The 22,960-nt window shown below is 37.1% G+C and overlaps 1 protein-coding gene across 2 annotated transcripts in view; it reads right to left on the bottom strand.

The window, feature by feature from the left end:
* LOC124407900 (serine/threonine-protein phosphatase 2A 56 kDa regulatory subunit epsilon isoform) overlaps positions 1-22,960 on the bottom strand; it is a 76,926-nt gene that overhangs the window by 12,789 nt on the left and 41,177 nt on the right. For both annotated transcript variants that reach the window (XM_046884491.1, XM_046884490.1), the window contains exons 4-7: positions 14,226-14,420; positions 5,314-5,444; positions 4,857-4,974; positions 1,219-1,494 (exon numbers count right to left, since the gene is read on the bottom strand). In XM_046884491.1, the coding sequence (XP_046740447.1) occupies positions 1,219-1,494; positions 4,857-4,974; positions 5,314-5,444; positions 14,226-14,420 (720 nt within the window). The remainder of the gene's footprint in view (positions 1-1,218; positions 1,495-4,856; positions 4,975-5,313; positions 5,445-14,225; positions 14,421-22,960) is intronic.

Below are 22,960 nucleotides of genomic sequence, written 5' to 3'. Positions count from 1 at the left end.
GCAAACGTGGCTGTACATCAGCAATAACAGCTGCGTCGTATTGTGTCGTATTGTTAAAACGGCTAGTACGGAATAATTACGTGAACTGCTATGAATGCAGGAAGACAGTGGCAAAGAAAAAAGAGAACTATTGACCGGAATAAATGACTTATAGGTCCGAAACTAGTAGAAACTTGTAAACTAGTACAAATGAAATATACAAATGAAACGTCTCATGCAGTGTACAAGTAGAAATTTCCGGGACCAAAAGGAATTTAACGAGTAAACGAAAGAGACGTACAAGTGAGAAACGTATAAATGAAAATCCACGAGTTATTTAGGTCGGGAAAAGAGAACTACTATTTATAACTATGGATTTTACTGCTCCTAAAATGCGGGACATGCAGTAATAGTAATATGGGGTAGAAAACCACAAATTTTTTGATAATTTTCAGGATATAAATAACTTTCCCACTGTCAAAATTTAAACCATTCCCGTTCAACTGTTTATTGAATGAATAAACAATGAGGATCAGGTTACTCGGTCGGTAAATACAGGAGTGGTACATGGCCTTGAAGAGATTCAGTGAGGTACTACGAAAATTGTTCAAAGAGCTCGTACTACGTGAACAATGTCTTGAAATGTATTACTTAGTATTTCTTTGAATTTGAGAAAGAAATGAGACCAAATGATGGTTGCATTCCCCAATAGCGCAAAACTTGTGGACGTGTTACAGTTGTGGCAGCAGCGTAATACCTTCTTAGTTATAGTGCATTACCACTGCTACAACACTCTGTGTTTTCAGAAAATTTCATATCATATCTTCATCATTAGTCTTTACCTTTAGTGGACTTATGAGGTGATTAAGAATTTCGTAGGCATGCATATAGTTTGTCTATTTGGTTTAGGTACAATCCATATGGTGTTTGTTAAAGTAGAGATTCACAGGCAGTAGTAACTTCTGATATCAAGCTGAAAACTTTGACTGTTTCCTCTGGTAGTTAAGCCACCATATGGTTACTCATATATTTAGCTGAAAATTAATTTATGATATTGCGTTACTGCCTGTAACTTTGCCCTGAGCCTAAACCGAATAAGCAAACTGTGAATAGATAAACGTAAGTCTATGGGAATAGCTGGTGCATTTGTATCATGCAATGTAGGTAATTTGAGAAAGTAATTTATCATGTGTTAACAGGGTGAAAAATTAAATGCAAGTATTTATTATTGATGTTAACCTGGAAATGCGGCGAAGACACACAACGTGCAATCTGTTTGAATAGTGGCTCCTGTATTTTGACAAATTGGCTAGGCTCTATAACATCCAGTATCTCTTCGATCTCACCGAGGAACATGACTTCTTTCTGGCTGCATGTCTTAGGCCAGAACTTAAGAAGTCCGCGAACAACTGGCTCTGTCAAGGTGGCATCTTTTTCCAAGAATTGTACTACACAGTAGGCCAGCTGTGCATGATAAAGTGATAAACACTTCACTTTATGCAGCGGTAATAAAACCTGAAAAATGTAGAACGAAACATCATTAGCAAGAAGTGATGAAAATTTTCGCTTAATAACAACCGTTTCTTTTAGTAACACAGAAGTATATACATACAATTCATTTTCACAGGGTAAGTTTTTAAAAAATGAAAAATTATTATATTTAATATTAGAAATAATTTGTTTGATAAAAAATACTTGACGCCTAAAACATTTGACAATTATGTCTCGTGTTCTCTAACACGATATGCAATAAAGCAAATATTGGTACCAACAATTTCTCAGTGTAATAAATATTCGATTTTCGAATAAAAAAAAGTGAGTTAATACTACTTGACTAAAAAACTGAGTGCTGATGGATGGATCTGTCATGAATCGAATTTCAAATGTCCAGTAGAGAATGATTGACCCTTACAAAATATTGTACGATACAGAACAAGGTTCACTGCGAATCTTAAAATTTAATATCTCTTCAATCTCGTTTTTCGTATTTCGTAGAACCATAAAAAAATTTGAGCAATTTTTCTTCACTTGAATTATTACAGGTCACAAACAATAGTATTACGATAACACTAATTATTGACTTTAATTAATAAAAAAACTTTAACATTTTCTGGGGAGAACCAAAAATTGGAGGTTCGATTCTTAACAGAACTGTTCATTTTTATATGGAAATAGCTGGAAATTATCTTTGCGAATAACGCTGAAAATTTGATAATTTCGTCACGCTATTTAGCTGAAGAATCGTAATCATTGACCTACTTAGTTCGTCTTATGTAAAAGTAACCTCAAACAACTGTTTCTCAATTAAAAGAATATGTAACTAGAAGCGAAATTTATCAAGTAGTCTTGACCTTAAGGGGATGGCCGAGTGCTGACGAATTGATTAAATCGGATCTTAATTAAACGTTGTTTCATTCTCGAGGTGTGAAATCATTTCAAATTATAGGAAATAATAGTGTTTGCTATTGTGCTTGTGTAGTAATTCAGAGAAGTTCGAAAAATTGATGTGGAAATACGAGAAAAAAAAAAAAAAAAAAAAATGAGATTCGTCAATAGTATACCATAACCGCAGATTGATTGGGAATCTTTTGTAAGACTGCGCACTATTTTAGTCACTTTACAAACTTTAATTTAGTAATCACATAATAACATTTGCTAACGATATCATTTTCTAAATTTCAAGTCGGTTTTATTAATCTAGAACACTGTGGAAGGCATGCCAACTTCTGAATCTCTCCGGTATTCGATATGTGGACAGAAATGGGTAATAGCGTTCCTGCTAAAGGCACATGGCCGCGCCGGTGAATGGAAACCGCATGTAACAAACACGCACAAGTTGACGAAGTCACGCTCGTAATCGTATTATCCGTAGGTATCCATGTGTGGCTCAGAATTACACTTTGTAGCCAAAACATGTGCTATTGAGCCACGCATAGGTAGTTGTTTACATTCGACTATGACGTGCTCTGAAGGGAAAAAAGTGTAAAGAACCTTTTGCTCACTTTGACAAGTTCTTGACATCCCTTTGAACAGATGCTGTAGTCAGTATTTACCGATGGAGATGTAATTTCTCAAAATTTTACGAATCATTTTGGAGTAACGATATATCAGTATATTGTGATACAAGTGCGAGTGAGCTAATGTTATACGCATGCTGTGAAGTTGGCCGTACGAGCCGTACGAGTAATATAGCAGCACGAGCCGAATGCGGCATACATATGGGCGTTCCCTCGCACAAGTGTCGCATAACTGTTTATGCATCAAATGCATGAGAAGTGCTGCCATCACGTGCCTGCTGAAGTCAGCTCTCTAAGTGAAAAGCACTAGTGCGGAAAGTAAAATCGAGCAGTTTTGCGCATGCGCAGTATATTTATTCTATCCCTGATTGTAAAGCGCCACTTACGCCACTCTCTGCAAGCACGAAAAGTGGCACTTCTGATGCATGAGTTACATACATAAATGGATTATCCATTCAGTAGTAGAGAATATATCTGAGCTAACATATAAAATTCGTTGCAATCGAGAAAAACTTGGTTATAATTGCATTGTGAACTGTCGGCATTCAGTAATTCACCTATGTTGACTATTATCTAGGTCTACGCATCACTGACATAAAAAAGTCTTGATCAGTATAATTCTATGTGCAAAGTCGGACTCATAAATCCAAATATTATTGTGTCATGCAACAATGACACCAAGAAATGTATTTCTACAATTGGTGGTAATTGACGATCGTCAACGGCTTGGAGAAGACATGTCCATGGAGTTATTTGCATGTTTGCTTTGTTTGTGTTGGTACAGTTGTTGTCACGTGACTCGCATTAGTGCGTAGAACACGATGGAAGATACATAAACATTCACGGCATGTGTACGGCTTTGCATATAGATTTGCACTGAATACGGTTTTTTTTCAGTCACCGTGATGCATAGGCCTAGATAATTATCAACATAGGTGATCGCCGACACTTCAAGATGCAAAATCAGTGAATTTTTCTCAATTTCAATTGAATTTTGGGTGCTAGTTCAAATCTATCCTGTATTAATAACTGAATTAATTTATTTTATACAGTTGTTCCGGGGTAATTGGCTAGGTTTCAAAAACTTCTAATTTTAGGGAAAATAGCGGAAAACGTTATGGAAATAGGGGGTATTAGGGTTGCAATATTTTTACACAGTGCTGACCAAATAGAGTGAAATTAGATAGACACTAGGGTGTCCACTGTTTTAATCGCTTTGAAATTTATTCGGTCCCTGCGAATTTCATTTTTTTGAGGTAATATTAACACGTTAACAACCAAAATTTTGAATTAAAATACATCCAATTTTTCAATGTTTCCCGATATTTTTTTTTTTGTAAACTAAAATCGATTGAAAAAATCAATTTGATGCTATAGAACAACGTTTATATTTCCAACTAAACGAAAGAACAATAAAAATAAAAAATTAAGGATACAAAAAAAAAAATAGATAAAAAAGTATAGAGTACTTTGAATCTAAAAATTCTCATATATTTCACGGAACCATGATTTTTGCGATTTAATCGAGTGTCGTTACCCAGCAAAAATATGTGGGGAAGGGGGGATTTACGGGAAAATTGGCTGCTTGAGGGTATATTTTTAGGGGAAGCCTTCAGTTTTAGATTGCTTATGGAAGAAAAAATAAGGTACTTTTAGGGAAGTAGGGAGCATACGTTGTAGTCTACGGTAAGGACTGACTATCACAATACATCGTCTTATTGTTAGACAAAATAACTTTTATGAGTAAAACACATGTGAACCCAAATTGTAACGGAATTTTGAAGTAACCTCGTGACTGATTGCATATTAGTATATGTAGTACGATTATTAAACGACAAATAAGAATAATATTGAGTTTACCTTGACCAAGAATTGCTTGTGTTCTACTTTGAGAGGTAGAGCAAATCCGTTAATAATGCTGCCCAGTATTTCGAGCAGTTCTCCAACCCCGTTGAAATGTTCTGTCTCGTAAACGAACCTGTGATATCATAAATTATTAGAATCTCATATCGATTATGAATAGTTGTACACATGTCCGCAATGATTCTAAAGCCAATTTTGTAGACACGTCGGTTACGTTGGCAATGCAGACTAAGTCGGTCAGCCGGCGGTGGCGCTGCAGGCTGATTCTGCATTACCGACGTAACCAACTTATCCATAAAACAAGAGTCGATAAATTTGAAATTTTCAAATTCCTTGGCATTACGTTATAGACTAACAGAATAATATTGATATAAGGTTAGAAATATAAAGTTTCCCTTAATCGGAATAAAAGATGAGAATAATTTGCCGCTTGTAACAAAAGTTAGGAACGCACCTCAAGAAAATGTTGTTGATTTGTTTTCGTATGAAGGCTCGAAGGCCGAGGAACTTCCCGTAAATACGATGTAGGACAGTCTTCAGGAAGTCTCGTTCCCTAGGGTCTTCCGAGTCAAACAAGTCCAATAACTAAATCAGAAATATATAATGATAAATTTTTTACATGTTTATTCAATCAACCAAATACATAATATCACAAAACACGAAAGTGCAAATTAATATCTCATCATGTCCCTCATACCTTTATCCTGTAATTAAAAATACTTCCAATTTGAAATCTTGATATTTAAATCTTATTCAAGTATAAATGTTAATGCAATCGAATAGAGTCCTTGCATCAATGGAAATATGTGCACTAGGGTGGTCCTTGGAAAGGTAATTTTTTAATTTCGACCAGATGGCCCCTCAAATCGATTCCAGACAATTAAAAAGTATGTAGTTCTCTAATTTTTTTCAGAAAGGTGTTACGGAAATCGGCCATTTGATTTGAGCTGGAAACCTTTATATAAATCGCCTCCTTCCTCTTGCGCGATGCAAAAAAGTTAGCGAGGCCGTTTTCGATCTCGGATAACAGAATATACATGTGTTTTTGTAATTGAAGTGTCATTTTTCGCGAAATGAAACTTTTGCTTATAAACCAATATACGTAACGGTCAAAGTGAAAAAATCTCACGATTATTATTTACAGATCACAGAATTTATACTGAAATCTCAAAACGAATTTTCCTAACTTTTCCAACTTTTCCAGTGACAAAATTCCGTTTTCCCGGTTTTTTCTGCAAGTATACATCAGGGTGCCTTTGTTTGGAATGAAAATTATTTTCCATTTCCACCTGAAAAACTTGTTTATTGTAAAAAGGAATCGTTGCAGATAAATATTTCTGAAATCCCATTTACAATTCAAAAAATCCGAAGTGAGTAAGCTTTCACGGAAAGTGTTCGTTTGCGAATAAAAAAGCTAGCTGCAAAAATTCACCACCATAATGCTGTCTCCAACGAATGTTTAAACAATTCAGTTTCAGAATAAAAATTTTTTGCCAATAACTATTTTAATTCGATTTTTATAGAAAAAGTGTCAAGACAAATAAGAAAGAGGAGGTAATTTCACATAAAAAAGCTCTGTGACATTTTTTGCTGTCGTTGAAACTGTAGAGCCAGAGTTTTTCTAAGTAACAATCGAAAATCCGGCTCAGAAGTAATGGCGTGAAAATTGATGACTCGCGGGCACACTTTCCATCCAACTTAACTTGCTCAGAATTTTTTTATCGTCCAACCGAATTGAAAAAATCAGATGAACATTAAAACTTACTCAAAAACCGTGAACAGATAGTAAATACCGGGTTTTGACATAGTTTACCGATGTTTGAAGTAACGTGCTATGAAATTTCCCGCTTATTTTGCATAAATTGTTGTAATTTAATCAATTTTCAACTTGTAATTTCTTAAAAAATTCATTCTCTTTTTGGAATGTCCAACTTTAAGTAACATTGCGTTGCTTTCAGACCACCGATCAAGTTTCAAGTAGTAACAATTTTGAAGTTTGTCGTCTCCTTTCCAACAGTGTAATTGGTTTTATCATAAGAAATCGATGAATTTTATTTTGTTGCAAAAACAGCTTTTAAGGAAAGGCAGCATAATATGCGTACAAAAAGATTTATAACTATAACTTTTCATTTAAAAACATTAAATTGCAAATTCAACATAGTAATCTTGTATGTATCTATGCTTGCGCTATGTATACTGGATGATAGAGAGAGATTCCTGACCGCAGTTACGACCAAGGTGAGCAGCTGCCAGCGGTGCAAAGCAGCAACGTCGAAGTACACGTATAAGCTACTCCATATTGGTTATTTTTGGAAGAATACGATGTGAGGCCATGTACGTATACATTAAGGTGATCCTCACTTAGGGCTCGGTCCAATTTTTCATTATTCGCCCCCTAAATCAGCTCCAAATAATTCAAAAGCAATTCCCTGATTTTTTCAGACTTTCATCTCATCTCTAACTTCCAGCAGGTCCGTTAAGTTGGAACTCGCCAACGCCCAAGTTTAATCGAACTGGAACGAAAATTTTGTACTCATTCTATGCTGTTTTGTGCCGCCGAAAAAATATTTTGTGCCATTGTTATTAACGAGGTATTCCAAAAATAAATTGCTGGTTCCAATTTAACGCTAACTTGCCCTATTTTTATATTTACTAATCTTTTTGCATTTTTGAAACATTATAGTATTTTTTTTGTTTATTTTCTCATTTTTCTGATTCTTGTTAGATATATTTAATAATTTTTACAGTTTTTTTGTTAATTTTTTTACAAATTTTCGTTGTATTCCTGACATGTTTAATATAGTTAATATGACTAATGTCGATGTATAGTTGATATGGGTAAGGGAACGTACCCATACGACGTGACCCGTTCAGGAGGGGGGGTCTTCAAAATACCACACTTGGTCACAGGGGCGGGGGAGGCTTAGGTTTGCGTCACGTAGTCAATATCCTCTGGGGAAATCTCAAGCTATATTCAAATATGGCGCGCAGCGTTTTAAGGTATGCACGCACTCTTGGCGTCGCGCGGCAAGCGCCTGTCTGTTTGCAAAAAATGATTTAAAACCATATTTATGAATTACTACGTGAAAACTAAAGGAGGGGGGTAAAAAATTGTAAAAAATGGGTCACGTAGTATGGGTACGTTCCCCAATACAGTTTATATTGTTCATGTAGTCAATATATTTAGCATACTTGATACCATTGTTAAGGTTAATACGTTTAATATAGGTAATGTAAAATCAATATGGTTTATATAGTTCATGTGTATAGTTGTTTATATGGTATAGATAATCACATGAGGCAGCAATACCTGTTTTTTATTGCATTCAGATTTTTAAGGTGCCGCTGAAGTGACTTGAAAATGCCAAATCGTGACGTCATAAATACGTGCAGCGCCTCTGAACGTTGAACGGTGAACTAAGGCCGCTGATTTCATTGGCTTGTTCTGTTAGATCCAACCAATGATGTCAGTTACAGATCGGAACATACTTCTTGTGGACCATAAACGGGCTGCTGTCACATGAAAAACGCGTATACGAATCGAGCCATGTTTACAAAAAAATAACTGATAGTATAAGTTTTCCCGGATAACGTGTGTGCTTTTGTACGTGTGAATCTCCCTGGCGAGGGTGAGAGAAATTGTGGAACAGTGCAATCAGTGAATATTCAACATGCGGTAGCTCCGACCGGCCATGTTTGTTGTCGCGTGATTTTATTCACTTCATCATTCTTTATTATAAACATTATCAGCGATTTGCCTGAGCAGTGACTGAGATTCACACGTACACTATTATTCAAGCTACGATTTAAAATGTTTCCGAGTAAGATTCATACTCTCGTTATCGCAGGATTCGTATAGGCGTTTTCACCCAATTTCCCCGCTTCTGACGTCACGAAATATATATATGACATGCCAGGTCAGCGGGGCCTTAAGTCTCGAGGTCGCTGTACCTTTCCCACGTACCATCATGTCGTCTACACAGATATGCAATGCCCGAGAGGCACCAGACCCTTTTTTTGTCTGAAATTTGTGTTATCTGATCCGAAATTTATATTATCTACACTATCATCGCCGCGTATAAACTCTACTACCCCACGTAGGTAAAATACGGTATTTCGAATTTCACTGTTATCAAAGGCCTCTGACACTCTAGAATCACTTTTGGACATTGTGGGTTTGAGCATTTATTCTCCTCAGAGGTGCTTGGATGACTTTTGGTAATTTGTGATGTCTTTTGGTAATTTGTAGAGTCGAGACTTGTGTTTGGCACTTCATGTGAAATATCTGGCTTGGTAACTTAGTAAAGCGATAACAAGGGACTAAAATTCCAGCACGACGTTTGTATGATATAGCAGAAATAACCTTCTTCACGACACCAGCTGCAAGTTTGCCTAGGTCAAAGTTTGTTGCGCCATCTTCGTATTCTTTATACGCATCACTGTCACAATACGCAGTGCACAAGATCTGTATTAATGAATCGAATGCATAGGTATTCGATAAAATTGGTTTTCTCCAGTTCACGATGATAGGTTGTAAAGTGAGGTGATGGCCATTTTTCATAAGTCCTATAGGAATAATAGGCTTAACTTTGGAAAGATCAACACGAGGCCATCCGGGGTATGTCTGCAAATATGATTCACAATCCTTGTCAGTTTTCAATTTCAGATATATCTGCGGTACGATGATATAGTGAGTCTCTCTGATCTTGTGCAACTTCCGAAAATATAACAACACCGTTTGACCGAGGCTGAGATTACAACCGATTCCTTACAGCGAGATGTGCTGGGTCACAGACCTTATCATTCGCATCATGAATCGGACTTGGACTAATTTCGATTGCAGATATCGTGTTTTCGTTGTCGTTAATTACAGCTTCTGGATCGCATATGTCGCGTAGTGGCGAATTTTGTTTTTCGTAGGATGAAGTTTCATTGAGCCTTCGATTGATCTAATATAGTTAAGGATGAAATCGTCTACATGCAGAAAGAACTGTATGTCTGAAGACCTTATTTTTCAAACCATTGAAGTATGCCTCTACAGAAGAACTGGTTGCCGTTGATTTTCCATAACCGTAGTGTGGTATGGTACCATGACAGCAATGAAAATCGGTATTAAATGCGCTATGTTGAGGATATCGTCAACAAGACCGGGCAAGGCTTTTTGGTTTCCTCTCGTATCAGTATCGCCGATGCTCCTAAGGTCGCGAACGATTTACTCAACTTGAATTGTGAAAGGATTTCCCTTGTTAGGTATATCGATGATTGGCAGATCAAAGATTGGATTCGCCTTCCGTAATAAAATCACCGTCTTTGGAATTGATTCCCCCATTTTTTTCGAAAGGAGAATTCTTGCTGATTTTGTAAGGTATTGGTCGATCTGTACTTTCGTCATCTTGCTCCGTAGTATTGCAGGTAACAGTGATAATATCTGTTAAAATCCTAATTAAGTCGTCTACATCTTTTGATAGTAAGCTTCTTAAATAAAATTGCTGAGTTCCATGTAACTGCCCACGTAGTCATAAGCTTAACAGCGTGGGCAACATCATTTCTGCAAAAGCAAGTGGGTACGTTCATTTCGGGAGAATCATTGGGACGAAGGATCATACCGAACTCTTCCAAATATGCATTGAGAGATGAAAATGTTGTGAACGCTTTAACACAAGCTGCCATGAGAGTTTGTCATATTAACTACTAGCTCGCTCCGTCACATTGCCACATAGACAACCAGTGTCAAATGGACTCGGTACCATGTCGCTCCGATAGCATAGAACACACCAAGTAAATGTTTTGAGAATCCGATTGTCGTACAAAAGCATTATTCAGAAAAAGGTTTCCCGATTTCGCGCCAGCAGCTCTTCCAATTTTTTTTTTTTTTTTTTTTTTTTTTAATTTCACCGGTTGTATCGATCATGCGGGTGTGAATGGGATTAGTCTTACATTAGTAATTGCGATAAGCTTGTAATTCCTCCGTACTATGGTACCAAACGTGAAAATCATCATATACGATATCTCTGATAACTCCCTGATACGGTACAATATTAATAAGTCGCTTTTGCTATTGCAACTACTGAATCCGCATGCAAGCGTATTTCTTTTAAAGCTTCACACTTAGCTACCCTTGCCTTGGTACATTCGTCGAAGGTAAATGACTTTGTGTCGGATTACCAAATTCCATCAATTTATCCGCAACAAGTTTCTGTAATGCACTTACTGACACATTTTCGTGGATTATTTTCTTAACTGCCCTTTCTCTTGCAGCACTAGATAACTTGGTTTTCAAGTTCGCCGGATGAGGTTTTGTGAATAACCCTTCGTATTGCCAGTGCAAGCAACATCAGCACTGGTCTGCGGTTTACGATTCACGCATACTAAGAATCTAGCTTTGCAAAAGGTACAAATACCACTTATGAATAAATATTTTGCTCTGGTGGACAGCGATACCTTGTCGCCTTTGAAGATAATTTTACACGGTAAATTGGTGTACTTCCAAAATTGTGTGGTCATGTCATGTGTCCACTTACCACGTCTTAAGACATTGTGCGTGTACGTAAACATTTTCGACGATTGTCTTTATAGATAACGGGCTCAGGAGAAATATCGTTCCAATCTTTCAGCGAGTACGTGACAGTGAATTTGCTTTTTTCATAAGTCTTCGGAATCGATTTACGCTTTTGGTCAGCGAACTTATCATTATCAGTCGCATATGAACTTGTGTCTGCGCTAGTGGTAAGTATGTTTGTGGTTGTATCAAGTAAATTCGTGCTTGTGTTGAGAGTGTTAGAGCTATCATTCAATTCATAAGTATCTATGGCCCGCATGGGTGGCTGATTGTTACCGTTACACATCAGTATGTGAAAATGATCTCGTAAGCTGCATCTCGAGCTGCATCTACTTTATAGGAGAATTGTGTAGCAGTGTAATTTAGAAACTGTATAACTTTTCATCCCTTCACTTAATTTCTGTCATACCTCAGAAGACTTTTCTGCCATTTTGCCGTCACTCAAGAAAAAAAAACAAGAAAAACTGAATATATTTCTGTGGCAACTAAAGAGCGAAGCTCTTCGATAGGGAAAGAGCACGGCCTTGGCATAGTAGATTCTCGGCAATACGCGATAAAAAAGAATGACTAAAAAATATCTGAAAGCACTATATCCATGTAATACGTGCACATAAGAATTCTAAAATCTCCGAATCATGTACCTTGCTTGCAGTATATAATTCGCGTTGTGTGAATTCGGGATTCACTAGTTGAGACGCGCCGACTCAACTTCGAGAGCAGCTCGCGAGCCCGAGTCAGAAGCAGTCACCTGCTACTATCTATTGGATGGATACTTTTACACTCAAATTATTACATTGTAGAAATAATTCACTCAAATAAATGGACGGCTCATTATTCTTATTTATTGGATGCTTACTGTATGTAAGTTATTCTACATCAAGCGGGATGGATTTGGCAGAAAATATTTTTCGATGGTTCTGATTCTTCTAGGATTTTTTACGCTCTCTCTATTAAACGTTGATATTTCCAGTTCCCTTTGACGTTCAGGTCGCAACAAAAACACACTTTGAAGCTCTTGGATCATAATTTCATTCTATTCCTTCGAAATTTATCATATTATCGGTTTTCCATTTGCTATAAGCAATTATATTTTTTGAACGTGATTATCAAGATGATAACCCCCTCTGAAAACTGGAAAGAATGTGAACGTGTTACTTAATTCATGCTCTGAAAAACTTGGAAGTTTGAGATAGAACTCTTACGGAAACTATCTTTAGAGTGCGATTGATTCGTGTAGAACCTGGTGGTGAAAACTGATCATGGCCTCCTCTCCAGCCTTCGACAATAGCTGATTACCACCTTCGATTTACCAATGATTTTTAAAACTGTGACATTATTAGTACGTCAGTCAGGAAAGTTTTCATAAATTTTATTCAGCTTTCCATGGAATCTCGCAATTTTCGGTTTTTATACGTTAATGATACGTAGGCTTCGTAATTAATCAACATTTTACTTAGGGTACGTTTATCCTGCCCTGGCAACTAAAGGCCTATAGCATGCTCTTGAGCTCGAATACTCTAAGCAAACAAAATACCGTCAACAATATTGCAAACAACAAACAATAGTTTTACTTTTCGTCATGTTGGTGAAAAGAAAAGTATTGTATTCAGTGGTTTTGTGGTGATTACGAACTTCTCAAATTTTTAATGATTCATTTTTAATGATTCTGAAAATCTTTAGAATTTTTATAATTATGAAGTTTTTTTTTAATTTTTACACGATTTTTATAATCATTTCTTTTTGATGGAGGCTTCCACCTTGCACCTTGCATTGAGAATCACCTACTTTGTGCATTCGTTGAGTAATGTACTATTGTGTGAATTGCCTGAATTGTGTTCAGTATTTTAGCAGTAACTGAAGAATTTTCAAGAACATTTAACATCCGTACTGAGACTATAATGTTTTTCACACATTCGAAATATTTTTAATGGGTTGAGTATTCCACAACTGATATCTGCAACTGTAGTTCAGAACCGAGTCATCAAGAGCGCTTATACGTTTTTAGAGGAGTTCTGATGGCACGGTCAAAGTCTCTTAAAAACAACTTTCCTGATTTTTGCACTATGCAAGAAGAATGATCGGTTGCTACATCAACAGAAGGAATTAAATTTGACAGCACATTTTTGCTAAAGTGTAAAAGTTATCTGGGTACAATTTGTTTGATAATTTTTATCGTAGATCGGATTACACGCACTGTGAGTTTGAAAGTTATAAATTCAAAATTAAGAAACGGAATCGCAATGAACAGAAACGTGATTTCCGTAGTTTTTCGCATTTTACAAGTAAACTAACAAAGATATCAAAAATTGTCAAGTAACCGTTTTTGTAGAGAACAATGAGACTACCAATTTTTGTTCGAAACCTTAGCCGAGAAACCTACAGAAATAAAAATGCAATATAAGAAACCGGTTCTCCATTTTTCATTTAATTCAGACATCAAATCTGACATGTTTAATAATGGAAAACGTTAGGGTGCGTTAGTTGCGGTCACATCTATCTACACAAAAATTACTCAGCCTGTGAATTGGAAAGATAGGACTCATATGTAATTTGAATGTATTGATAGGTCTTGTTCAATCTGCGCATAAAAATTGTACAATCAGGCTTTGAAAAGATAGCTGCATCCTTCATTTTTATCGTGCATTCTTGTGCTTCGAATCATAAGCTCAGACTCTACATTACTAATACTAATTGAGCAATAAAGCTAGATAATGTACTGGTTGTGTGTGATATGACAGGAGTTTGATTATTTGAATCAGATGGGACATATAAGTAAATGCAGTTACGATTTTTATAATTTCACTGACCTGTAAAACAAATTTTTGGTCGATAACTTTCTTGCCGATAGTTGGCTGGAAGTCGGAGGACTCGAGAAAACGTAGAAAGAACTCGTAAACCAACTGAAGGTGAGGCCAGCTTGCCTCTAGGGTTGGATCATCTTCCTCTGGATCAAAGTCCGGATTTTCACTAGGTGGTAGTGTGCGGAATAAATTTGCCGAAATCTGCAATTATTAAAAGAATGATAATAGACTTATTATAGATGATTTATTTCTTTTCATGTTTGATGAAGCAGATAATTCAGAAATGACATGCATGCGCCCTGAAAGTAATTCCCTAGTAGAATTCGCTGCGAATTAAGAACAGGATGAAAGGTCAAAAGGTGATACCAAGACCTAGTCAAGCCCAGTGATCGTATAAAAAAAATTTTCGTTGATCTGTATATTATCTGGACAGATGATCCTTGTGAGGCGAAATATAAAATAACCTTAATATTCGATTAGTTATTCAACGCCTCCTCAGGGAGGCAAGGTACTAAATGCCACCTAAATGCGCATGCGCACGGACTGCGGAATAGAGGGATGGAGCACAAGGTGCTGAGATAACACTCAGAGTGAATCGGGGACGGAAGGGAAGAAACTCGCACTTACAGCACGCTATGATACCGGGCAGCCATTGTTGGTGATTTCTTTGCACGCTGTATTGAAATAACCTATAAACGCGTACGTCAGTGCCACTATACTATAATGTAACTGGAACGCGCCTCGATGCCTTCGACCCAAGCCAAGAGAGATAGCGCCATAATGTAGTTGTGTCCTTCTCCGTACAGTCTAGTCCAAAAAGTTACATCGAGTAGATGAAATATGAATTGACTACAATGTGAGACAGAAGATGAATACCATGATTAGTGCACCTGAATATTGAGAAATTTGTTTTTAGGATTCATTCTGAAGAGCAGATATTTTAACCATGTTGTAAAAATTGGTAATACCGATGATACTTTAAATTTTTGCAGATGCTTTACGATACTCTCGCAAGCGTATGCGTAACGCCATACGACAGAAACAAAACTACATTATGGCGCTATATTTTCCGCTCTCTGTTCCTCTATGCCTCAGAATAGCAGGTGCATGTTTCATTTATATTATAGTTCAGTGGCCAGGGCGAGTGTGTTTGCGTCAATTTTATAGCGCTCGAGTGAGAAAGTGTTTAAAACCTGCCGCACACGGTGCCTATTTTCGTGATTCTTACATGCTGGATTGCATCTGTGTCATAGACAAAACACATGAAGCAAGCAATCCAGTACATAAAAATGGCAAAAACAAGCACCGTGTGCGGCGGGCTTAAGGCCCCGCTGACCTGGGGCTCTATTCTTGAGTCGAGGACCCTAGATATCGCATGCAAGTTGTCTGAAACATCGAATGCGACATATGAAACAGTATTCTCAAGCTTCCGTTAGTTAATCGAGTCCAATAATTATAGTCGTTCGAATATCGCGCCATTATAATCTCTCTAGATCATGAAGTTCTATCGACTCACGCCAGCATTGATGCCAGATCTCTAACTGTCGAGTGCGCAAGCGCCGGCGCGCGCGCATTACGTCAGTCGTCTGGACGACAAGTGGGGGTTTCAACCCCCTCCCCCCCCTACATCTATCTTCTACCTGAATACATTTTAGAATTTATTTCATTATTAATCTCTGTTCGGAATTTTACGCAAAATATTAGGTAGGGTATTGAGTCCCACTTTTCATAACGATAATTTAGCCGGAGTTGAGTCGGGAATAAGGTTTTGTATGCAGCACGGGAATAAAAGTAGATTATGTCCTGGTTGTATAATGTACTACATAATATCACTTCCTTCGGAACGAAACGAAGTCCCTCTGGCAAAAATGTCTACCGACGCATTATTGGATGACGATAATGAACACAGAGTATGAAAGCCCTTTACGAATTACTGTTAACAGCATGTAGCAGTCCTACCTTTACCGACCGAGCAAACTCATTCTTTTTCTTTGTATAATTAATAAACGAACAAACGGAAAGGGTTGAAATTTGGACGGTGTATAGCTCTTTCGTAGCGGAATCGAGGAAGGTTACTTATATCCCGAAAATCGTCCAAAAAAATTGAGTAAAATGAGCCATCTTGAGACTGTTTTCGTGCAATATTTAGGCCAGGCAATGAGAACTAGTAATTACAATAATTTCGTAAATAAAAGATACTCTCACGATCAGCTGGGCGCACGGCCGGTACAGCCGAGCGTTCCTTAGTTTCAACCATTTCAATACTCCTTGGTTGGAACGCTCGGCCGTACCGGCCGTGCACCCAGCTAATCGCGAGAGCAGCTTTTATTTACGAAATTATTATAACTACTAGTTCTCATTGCAACTCGATTCCGCTACAAAAGAGCTATACACCGTCCAAATTTCGATCCATTCAGTTTGTTTGTTTATTAATTATAGAAAGAAATAGAATGAGTTTGCTCGGTCGGTTCAGGTAGGACTGCTACATGGCGTTAAGTACATTATTCATCATTTCGCTTTCGACTTCACATAATATTTCATCGCCATACTTCCTGTCAAACATCGTGAATACATATTGTAGTTCCAATATTATGAAAACGATGCTTGAATCGTGCGATGTGTTAGATAGTGGAAGAAGAAGTGATTGATGTTGTTGCAGTTGTAATTTGCGAGTTACTGATGTAAAAAATTCATTTTATAAATACAAATAATCGCATCAACATTTGTGAAGTAGGAATTGGGATAAACATTTGCTCGTAAGTAAGTTCTGCGTTATGAGTACGTTTGTTACATAGAAACTGAATTTCTGAATTTCGATTACAGGTGACCCTTTTGATTTAACCAACCATATTATGCGTAACTAGGAACTCGGCGCTAGGCCCCACTTTTCGACGGCTCAAAAAGCTTAACTGGCATAAATTCAAACGAGTTACCAATAATCCAAAATGAATAATAGGATTTTGGCTGTCGGATAATCATTAATATACGAGGGTAAATGATAATTTCGCTTTTGGATTTTTCCTGATTTCTTTTGTGGTGACTTACTCACGTGTTGTATTGAAAATTCACAAATGAAATATTATATTTGAATAATAATATCAACTTTTGTTTCATTAAACGACATGTTAAAAACGAATATTGGGCTATTCCCAAAAGTTGGTGACTCCAACTACGCGAATTTATATCAAGTTAATACATAAATTCAAATATTTAGATCTGCTATTGCCAAATCAAACAGTTTCAACCAGCAGAGACACCGTAGCCAAACTGGGCACGCGATAGTTGATTAACTCGAAATATCGAAGGATCCGATAGTCAGAAAGACCGAAGTACGATCCGCGATGTTTTTCTTATAAGAAGAGTTATTCGATACAATTTCGAATAATAGTGGTAAATTCATAAGATTTTCAGAGGCATAAGGACCGAAGTAAAATTCGCAATACGCCACCGTTGAATAATCTCGTAATATCGAAGGGTCTAACAGATAGAAGAACCGAAGTACAATTCGTGATGCATCGCCACCGAGAAGAGTAAATAAATAAATTTAATGGTGTGATGATATTGTCGGCAACTCCGTCGGTACACATACCGTACAGAACCTTAACCGACCTGCTGCCACCATACCATCCCGTTACATTTTTCTGAACCCTGTTGGGTAAGTGCCGCAAGCGTCCGCTAGAGGTATTCACCACCCGCGACACTAGCGCCATCGGTCGGGCTTATATAGCGCCGCACAAGCAGCAGCTTTCAGAGTCTTCGCCAGACTGCCAGATCGAGCGTACTGGATCCAGCTTCAGACTCCTTCATCCAGATATCTGTTCCGACCGTTATCCCGTAGTTCGAAGTGCACTTAGATGCATGCTACCAACATCCATCTAAGTGCGCAGTAAACTCGCGATAACAGTCCTCCGAGAATTAATTCTTTTAGTGATAGATACCAGTTATGTATCGTTGATTATTATACTATGCATATACCGTAGACAGTCAGTGTTACCTGGTCCTCTGGGGAATTTCGAAAAATATTTTTCTATAGAAAAATGATCTGAAGTCTAGAACATTGGACCAAATTAAAGTTAAATGTTGGTAAGTCAATGACCTTACGTCAAATGGCGTATGTCGATCCTCCAAGAGTTAAGGGTCTTACGACTTACGATTATTGTACGATAAAGTACGTACAACGTTTTTGGGTTAGCTAACGGTAAAGGTAACAGAGTTCGCTGTAGAGAAAAACGTGGCGTGTGGATAGTCGTTCTCCGTCATGACCGTTCATGTATATGACTGTTTGACACTGATACTTTTTTTTGAATGAAAAAAAATTCTATCATCAAAAATAATTTAAAAAGTAAGATTACTCATTATAAGTCTGTTGTCTCGATGTGCAATATTACTGTTAATCGATGAGAAAACACGCACTTTTATTGGCGTAACAAAATTACCTCCAAAATACACTGAAAATCTTAAATTCTTTCGGCTTTAATTATTTATTACATTTTTTAGAAAATTGAGATGTATATGATATTTTTCACTAAAGTAAGGCCATATATACGATCATCTTTGTATAACATTTATGGTAATTGTACGGTAAATTTCCTTGGGTTGGTATGATGCAGCGATGCGAAGATTTTGTCTAAGTATTCGAGTACACTGGGTCTGCCGCTACGCTGTCGCCATCAGCGCCGCGCTGGACTTGTTTTCTACGACTATTTGTTGCGTTACGGAAGTTTAACAATTATTTGTCCAAAAAAGCTGCATCCTCTCACGGAACGGTGCGAAATTCTTGCACCAGTGCAAGGCAATGCAGCAAAAAGTGTTGTAAGCGGCATATGCCGACAGTATATTTTTAGTATAGCCAACGTGTGCCATAAAAAATCCTGTTACCCCTGATAGGTGACATGCTTTTTTTGATTTATTTTTTTCATATTTCTAAAAACTCATGTACTCATTAACAAAGCAGTTCAGTTCAATTGCAATTCGTTTATACCATTCGTGTACCATATAACAAATTTTTAGCGTACCCAACGAAGAATGGAAACTTAACGATCATGCAATCGTTAAGCCCACAGACTTGGAAATACTCCAACCCTAGTTCGTTAGCAACAAGTGAAATTATTTAAAAGAAGATCTAAATAAACTTCGCAATAAGATTACGTTTCCAACGGAACGTTCTGTTATTCTAAGCACAAGCAAGGATTACGATGGGACAAAATACTCAAAAGCAAGTAAGGACTGGCAAGGAGTATCTATATCATGCTTGATTGACGACGATACGTTCCACAACAATCTTGATTCCACGTGGGCTAGACTATGAAATGGGCAATAAGATTCGGGACAATGAGCACCGGATTGCTCGGTATTATATACATTGTTAGAGCTATAAAGTTTATTATGGATACTTTCATTTGCGGTTATACACTACTAACGTCTACGCTTGGAGTATCCATCTTATATTATCCATCGTAGATATATACGTCAACGTCTAAATCGACCGGGACACCCTCTTAAGTGGTCATGCTACCTTTAGAGACAATTTGGTTGGACCATCGTCAAGTCTGCCTCCTAAAGTCCAATAATTTTTGTATTCAACATGTTCCGTGAAAACCTAATCCTTCAAAGTTATTCAAAGGTTTTTGTATTTTTAGAAGACTTCGTATATATATGTGCTTACTTTACGAGTTGTACGTGTATCTAACTAACAGCTTTTTAAACGAAAAAGTCGTTGTTTCAGGGGGCATTACAGATAATTTGTGATATACAACTCGCTGCTTTTTTTTTAATGCGAAACCAGTTGTCCGTAACTATTTTTGGCCACCATTTTGGACACCTGATGTTGTGTATGTGAAGTTAGCCCAGTACTGAGAATAAAATAAAAATAATATTTCTAAGAATTGTTCTCAGGTGTACTGGATATATGCTAACATATGCTGTCAACCCAACTCTCACAACTTCAATGATTATTTAGAAAATTCAGAAAAACCAAATACAGACAAGCCCAGCATTTTCTAGATAATGGTGAAAAACTGTGCCAAGTTGTGCTTAACTTATTATACGTTATATCGCCCTCTTTCTCGTGGAAAAAAACAAAATCTTGGAATATTTTAGAAAATAAATTTTTTTCAAATCAAAAAAAGCAACACCCACTTTGGCACATCCCATATATTACGCCGATTTTATGATAAACGTGTTAAACTTTTCGGACATAGAAAAATGCAATTCTATAGAAGTATTATTGGGAGTTCAAGGTATTTCACAAAATTTTGATTTTTCAACTTCACTACCTTATTCGATTGAATATTAGAACGTTTGGCTGCTAATTCTGGCTGCCAGCTTCAATTTTCTAAAATATTTTCATGTAAAAAACGATTCAACCCAGCATACCTACGAAATGTGCGATATCACGGAAGTGACAGTCAAGTGTAGCATTTTTTAACTTTTTCGTTCGTTTTGCGAGATTTATCAAGATTTTTCAGTTTCTCCGCGAGAAAGAGTACAGCTGACGTTAGAGCATATACTGCACCCATAGTGTATAAGAATTAAAAAATCATAGACATAAATCGCAGAGAAAGAGTGAATGTTTTTGTGAATTGTATATTTTCATCGAATGCAGAACAAAGAAAGAAACGGCTGGGAATCATTGGTAAAAGCAGGGCAATTGCAAGACCTTTTTTTTGAAGCACAAGGCACTCAGTGAAAGCCTTCCATTTTTGGTTAGAAAGAGATGGATAATCGCTCTATCTCCCTCGCACTTCCGTAACACGATTTCCACGCGGTCTATGGTCTATGAGTATGTTTCCACCGAGAATTCTACTCTGGTTAGAGTCGGACTGGGTCGGGTTGTGGTAGGAGGTGACTACGGTGGAAACCTCGGTGGAAATACCCGTTGGGTTGGGTTCGGGTATTTTCAACGTAGTTTGTGCTCACCTCAACCTGGCCCTAATCCGACTCGGGTCAGTTTCAAACACATCGTAGAAACATACTCCATTTCTATGAACGCAACACGCACGCAAACACGGTTCACCAATATGGCCGACGTGCAACCATTCGAACTCTCCCCAAGATTCCTTCCATGAAATCGTAGGTGCTAAGAAGAGTTTAAAGGAAATTTTCAGATAAGTATAGAACTAAAATATGTCAAACGATGCTCGTTCTCCTAAAATTGATGGGCTAACTTACTCTTTGTATCAAATGTTTATTAGTGAGAGAACACTCATGAGTAAAACTAATCGCATTGGCTAACCTAACCTAAAATTTACTATACCAGCATCTCCGATGAAAAGACAAACACAATTGGCTAGCGATAATAACCAGAGATCATGAAATGCGGTAAATGCATTGACAGAATTTAAATGCATATGTCAAGAAATAATCTTAAAAGATAATGTACCCCGAAACAACTGATAGGATGCCAATGACGGTGATTAACTTATTTCTACGCCCGTAGTGGTGATATGTGACAATCTGGTCGTGCTGAAAGCCGATTAATGGGTTTTTGTGGATGTGTTTATCGTATGAAATATAGATACAAGGTTCAAGACTAATAATATTGCAACACTTACGGTCGACATGCCTGATGGATGGAGACATCATATCAAAATTAACAAAGATTGAAATAGCCACAGTTAAGTATCTCTGAAATTTATTAACTATGCTTTGATGGCAGTGCCGGAATAGGAACATAAAGGACAAGTCACTAAATTCGACGATAACACCACTGTGGAATGCACGGATCATTCCAAAATGGAAGTATTAGAAAAAAATAATTAAAAGGTATTGTTCAGAAGATCGGATAAGATAACACTGCAGCAATGAGACTTACTTCATTCGCTTTTCGTCGACCTTATAATTAAACTGGCATCCACGCGAAGGGTATATATAAGGGCCCCATAATTGTATACACCGTTAGAAAAATTTAACCAAACTTGATGTCCCTGCATGTTCACTTTATGTTTGTGTTATTAATTACATTTTTGTTGGTAAATATGACATAATTTGTACAAATTTTAACATTTGAAATGTCATGTTGACATTTAATTTAAAATTTTCACGTTTTTCACTTAATAATACATTTAAAAAACGGTTAAGTCAACCTTCAAATTTTAGTGAACCTGAACTGATCTGAACCCTGTTCAAGTTGTTGAAGCACAGAAGAGACGAGAAGAGAAAAATTCTTATGATTTGAATTTAAATTCATAACTTCGTTCTGCGAATTGCCTTTTAGTATAAATCATGTCTTTAATGCTAGATATGTAATTCTAAAATATAAACGAACGAGTATTCATACCAAACCACCATAAGGTATGGAAGATTGGTTCACTATGCATGAGAGCGTTTAGCAAGTCGGTCCCAAGTTTTAATCCCGACCAGATTATGCGGCGTTTCTTAATCCGATTTACAATGCATTTTAATCATTAGACGGTTCATCATAATTCCGCTCAACAAGTAAAGAGGCGGTAAATAACTGTTCTGAGTAGAAGAAAATGCACATGCAGCTTGAGTGATCCTTAATTTTTTGAAATTACCAAGCCTGTACGGCAAATTCAGTTTACCATATTCAGTAAAACGAATACGCACCGATCTAGGGTATTTTGGCGCCGTTGGTACAGAATTTTCTCAATTGTAAGTCCAGTCCAGCGCGAAAGAAACTTTTTTAGTGAGAGAGAAGCTGCACTCCTAGGCACACCATTTATACTCACACGACGATCGACACGTTGTACTTCAACAGATTGGAGTGAATTCCGCCAATC

The sequence above is a fragment of the Diprion similis genome, chromosome 7, assembly GCF_021155765.1.
Source record: "Diprion similis isolate iyDipSimi1 chromosome 7, iyDipSimi1.1, whole genome shotgun sequence".
NCBI lineage: Eukaryota > Metazoa > Arthropoda > Insecta > Hymenoptera > Diprionidae > Diprion > Diprion similis.
Note: the sequence above shows the minus strand (reverse complement) of the source record. Positions and strands in the feature narration are given on the sequence as shown.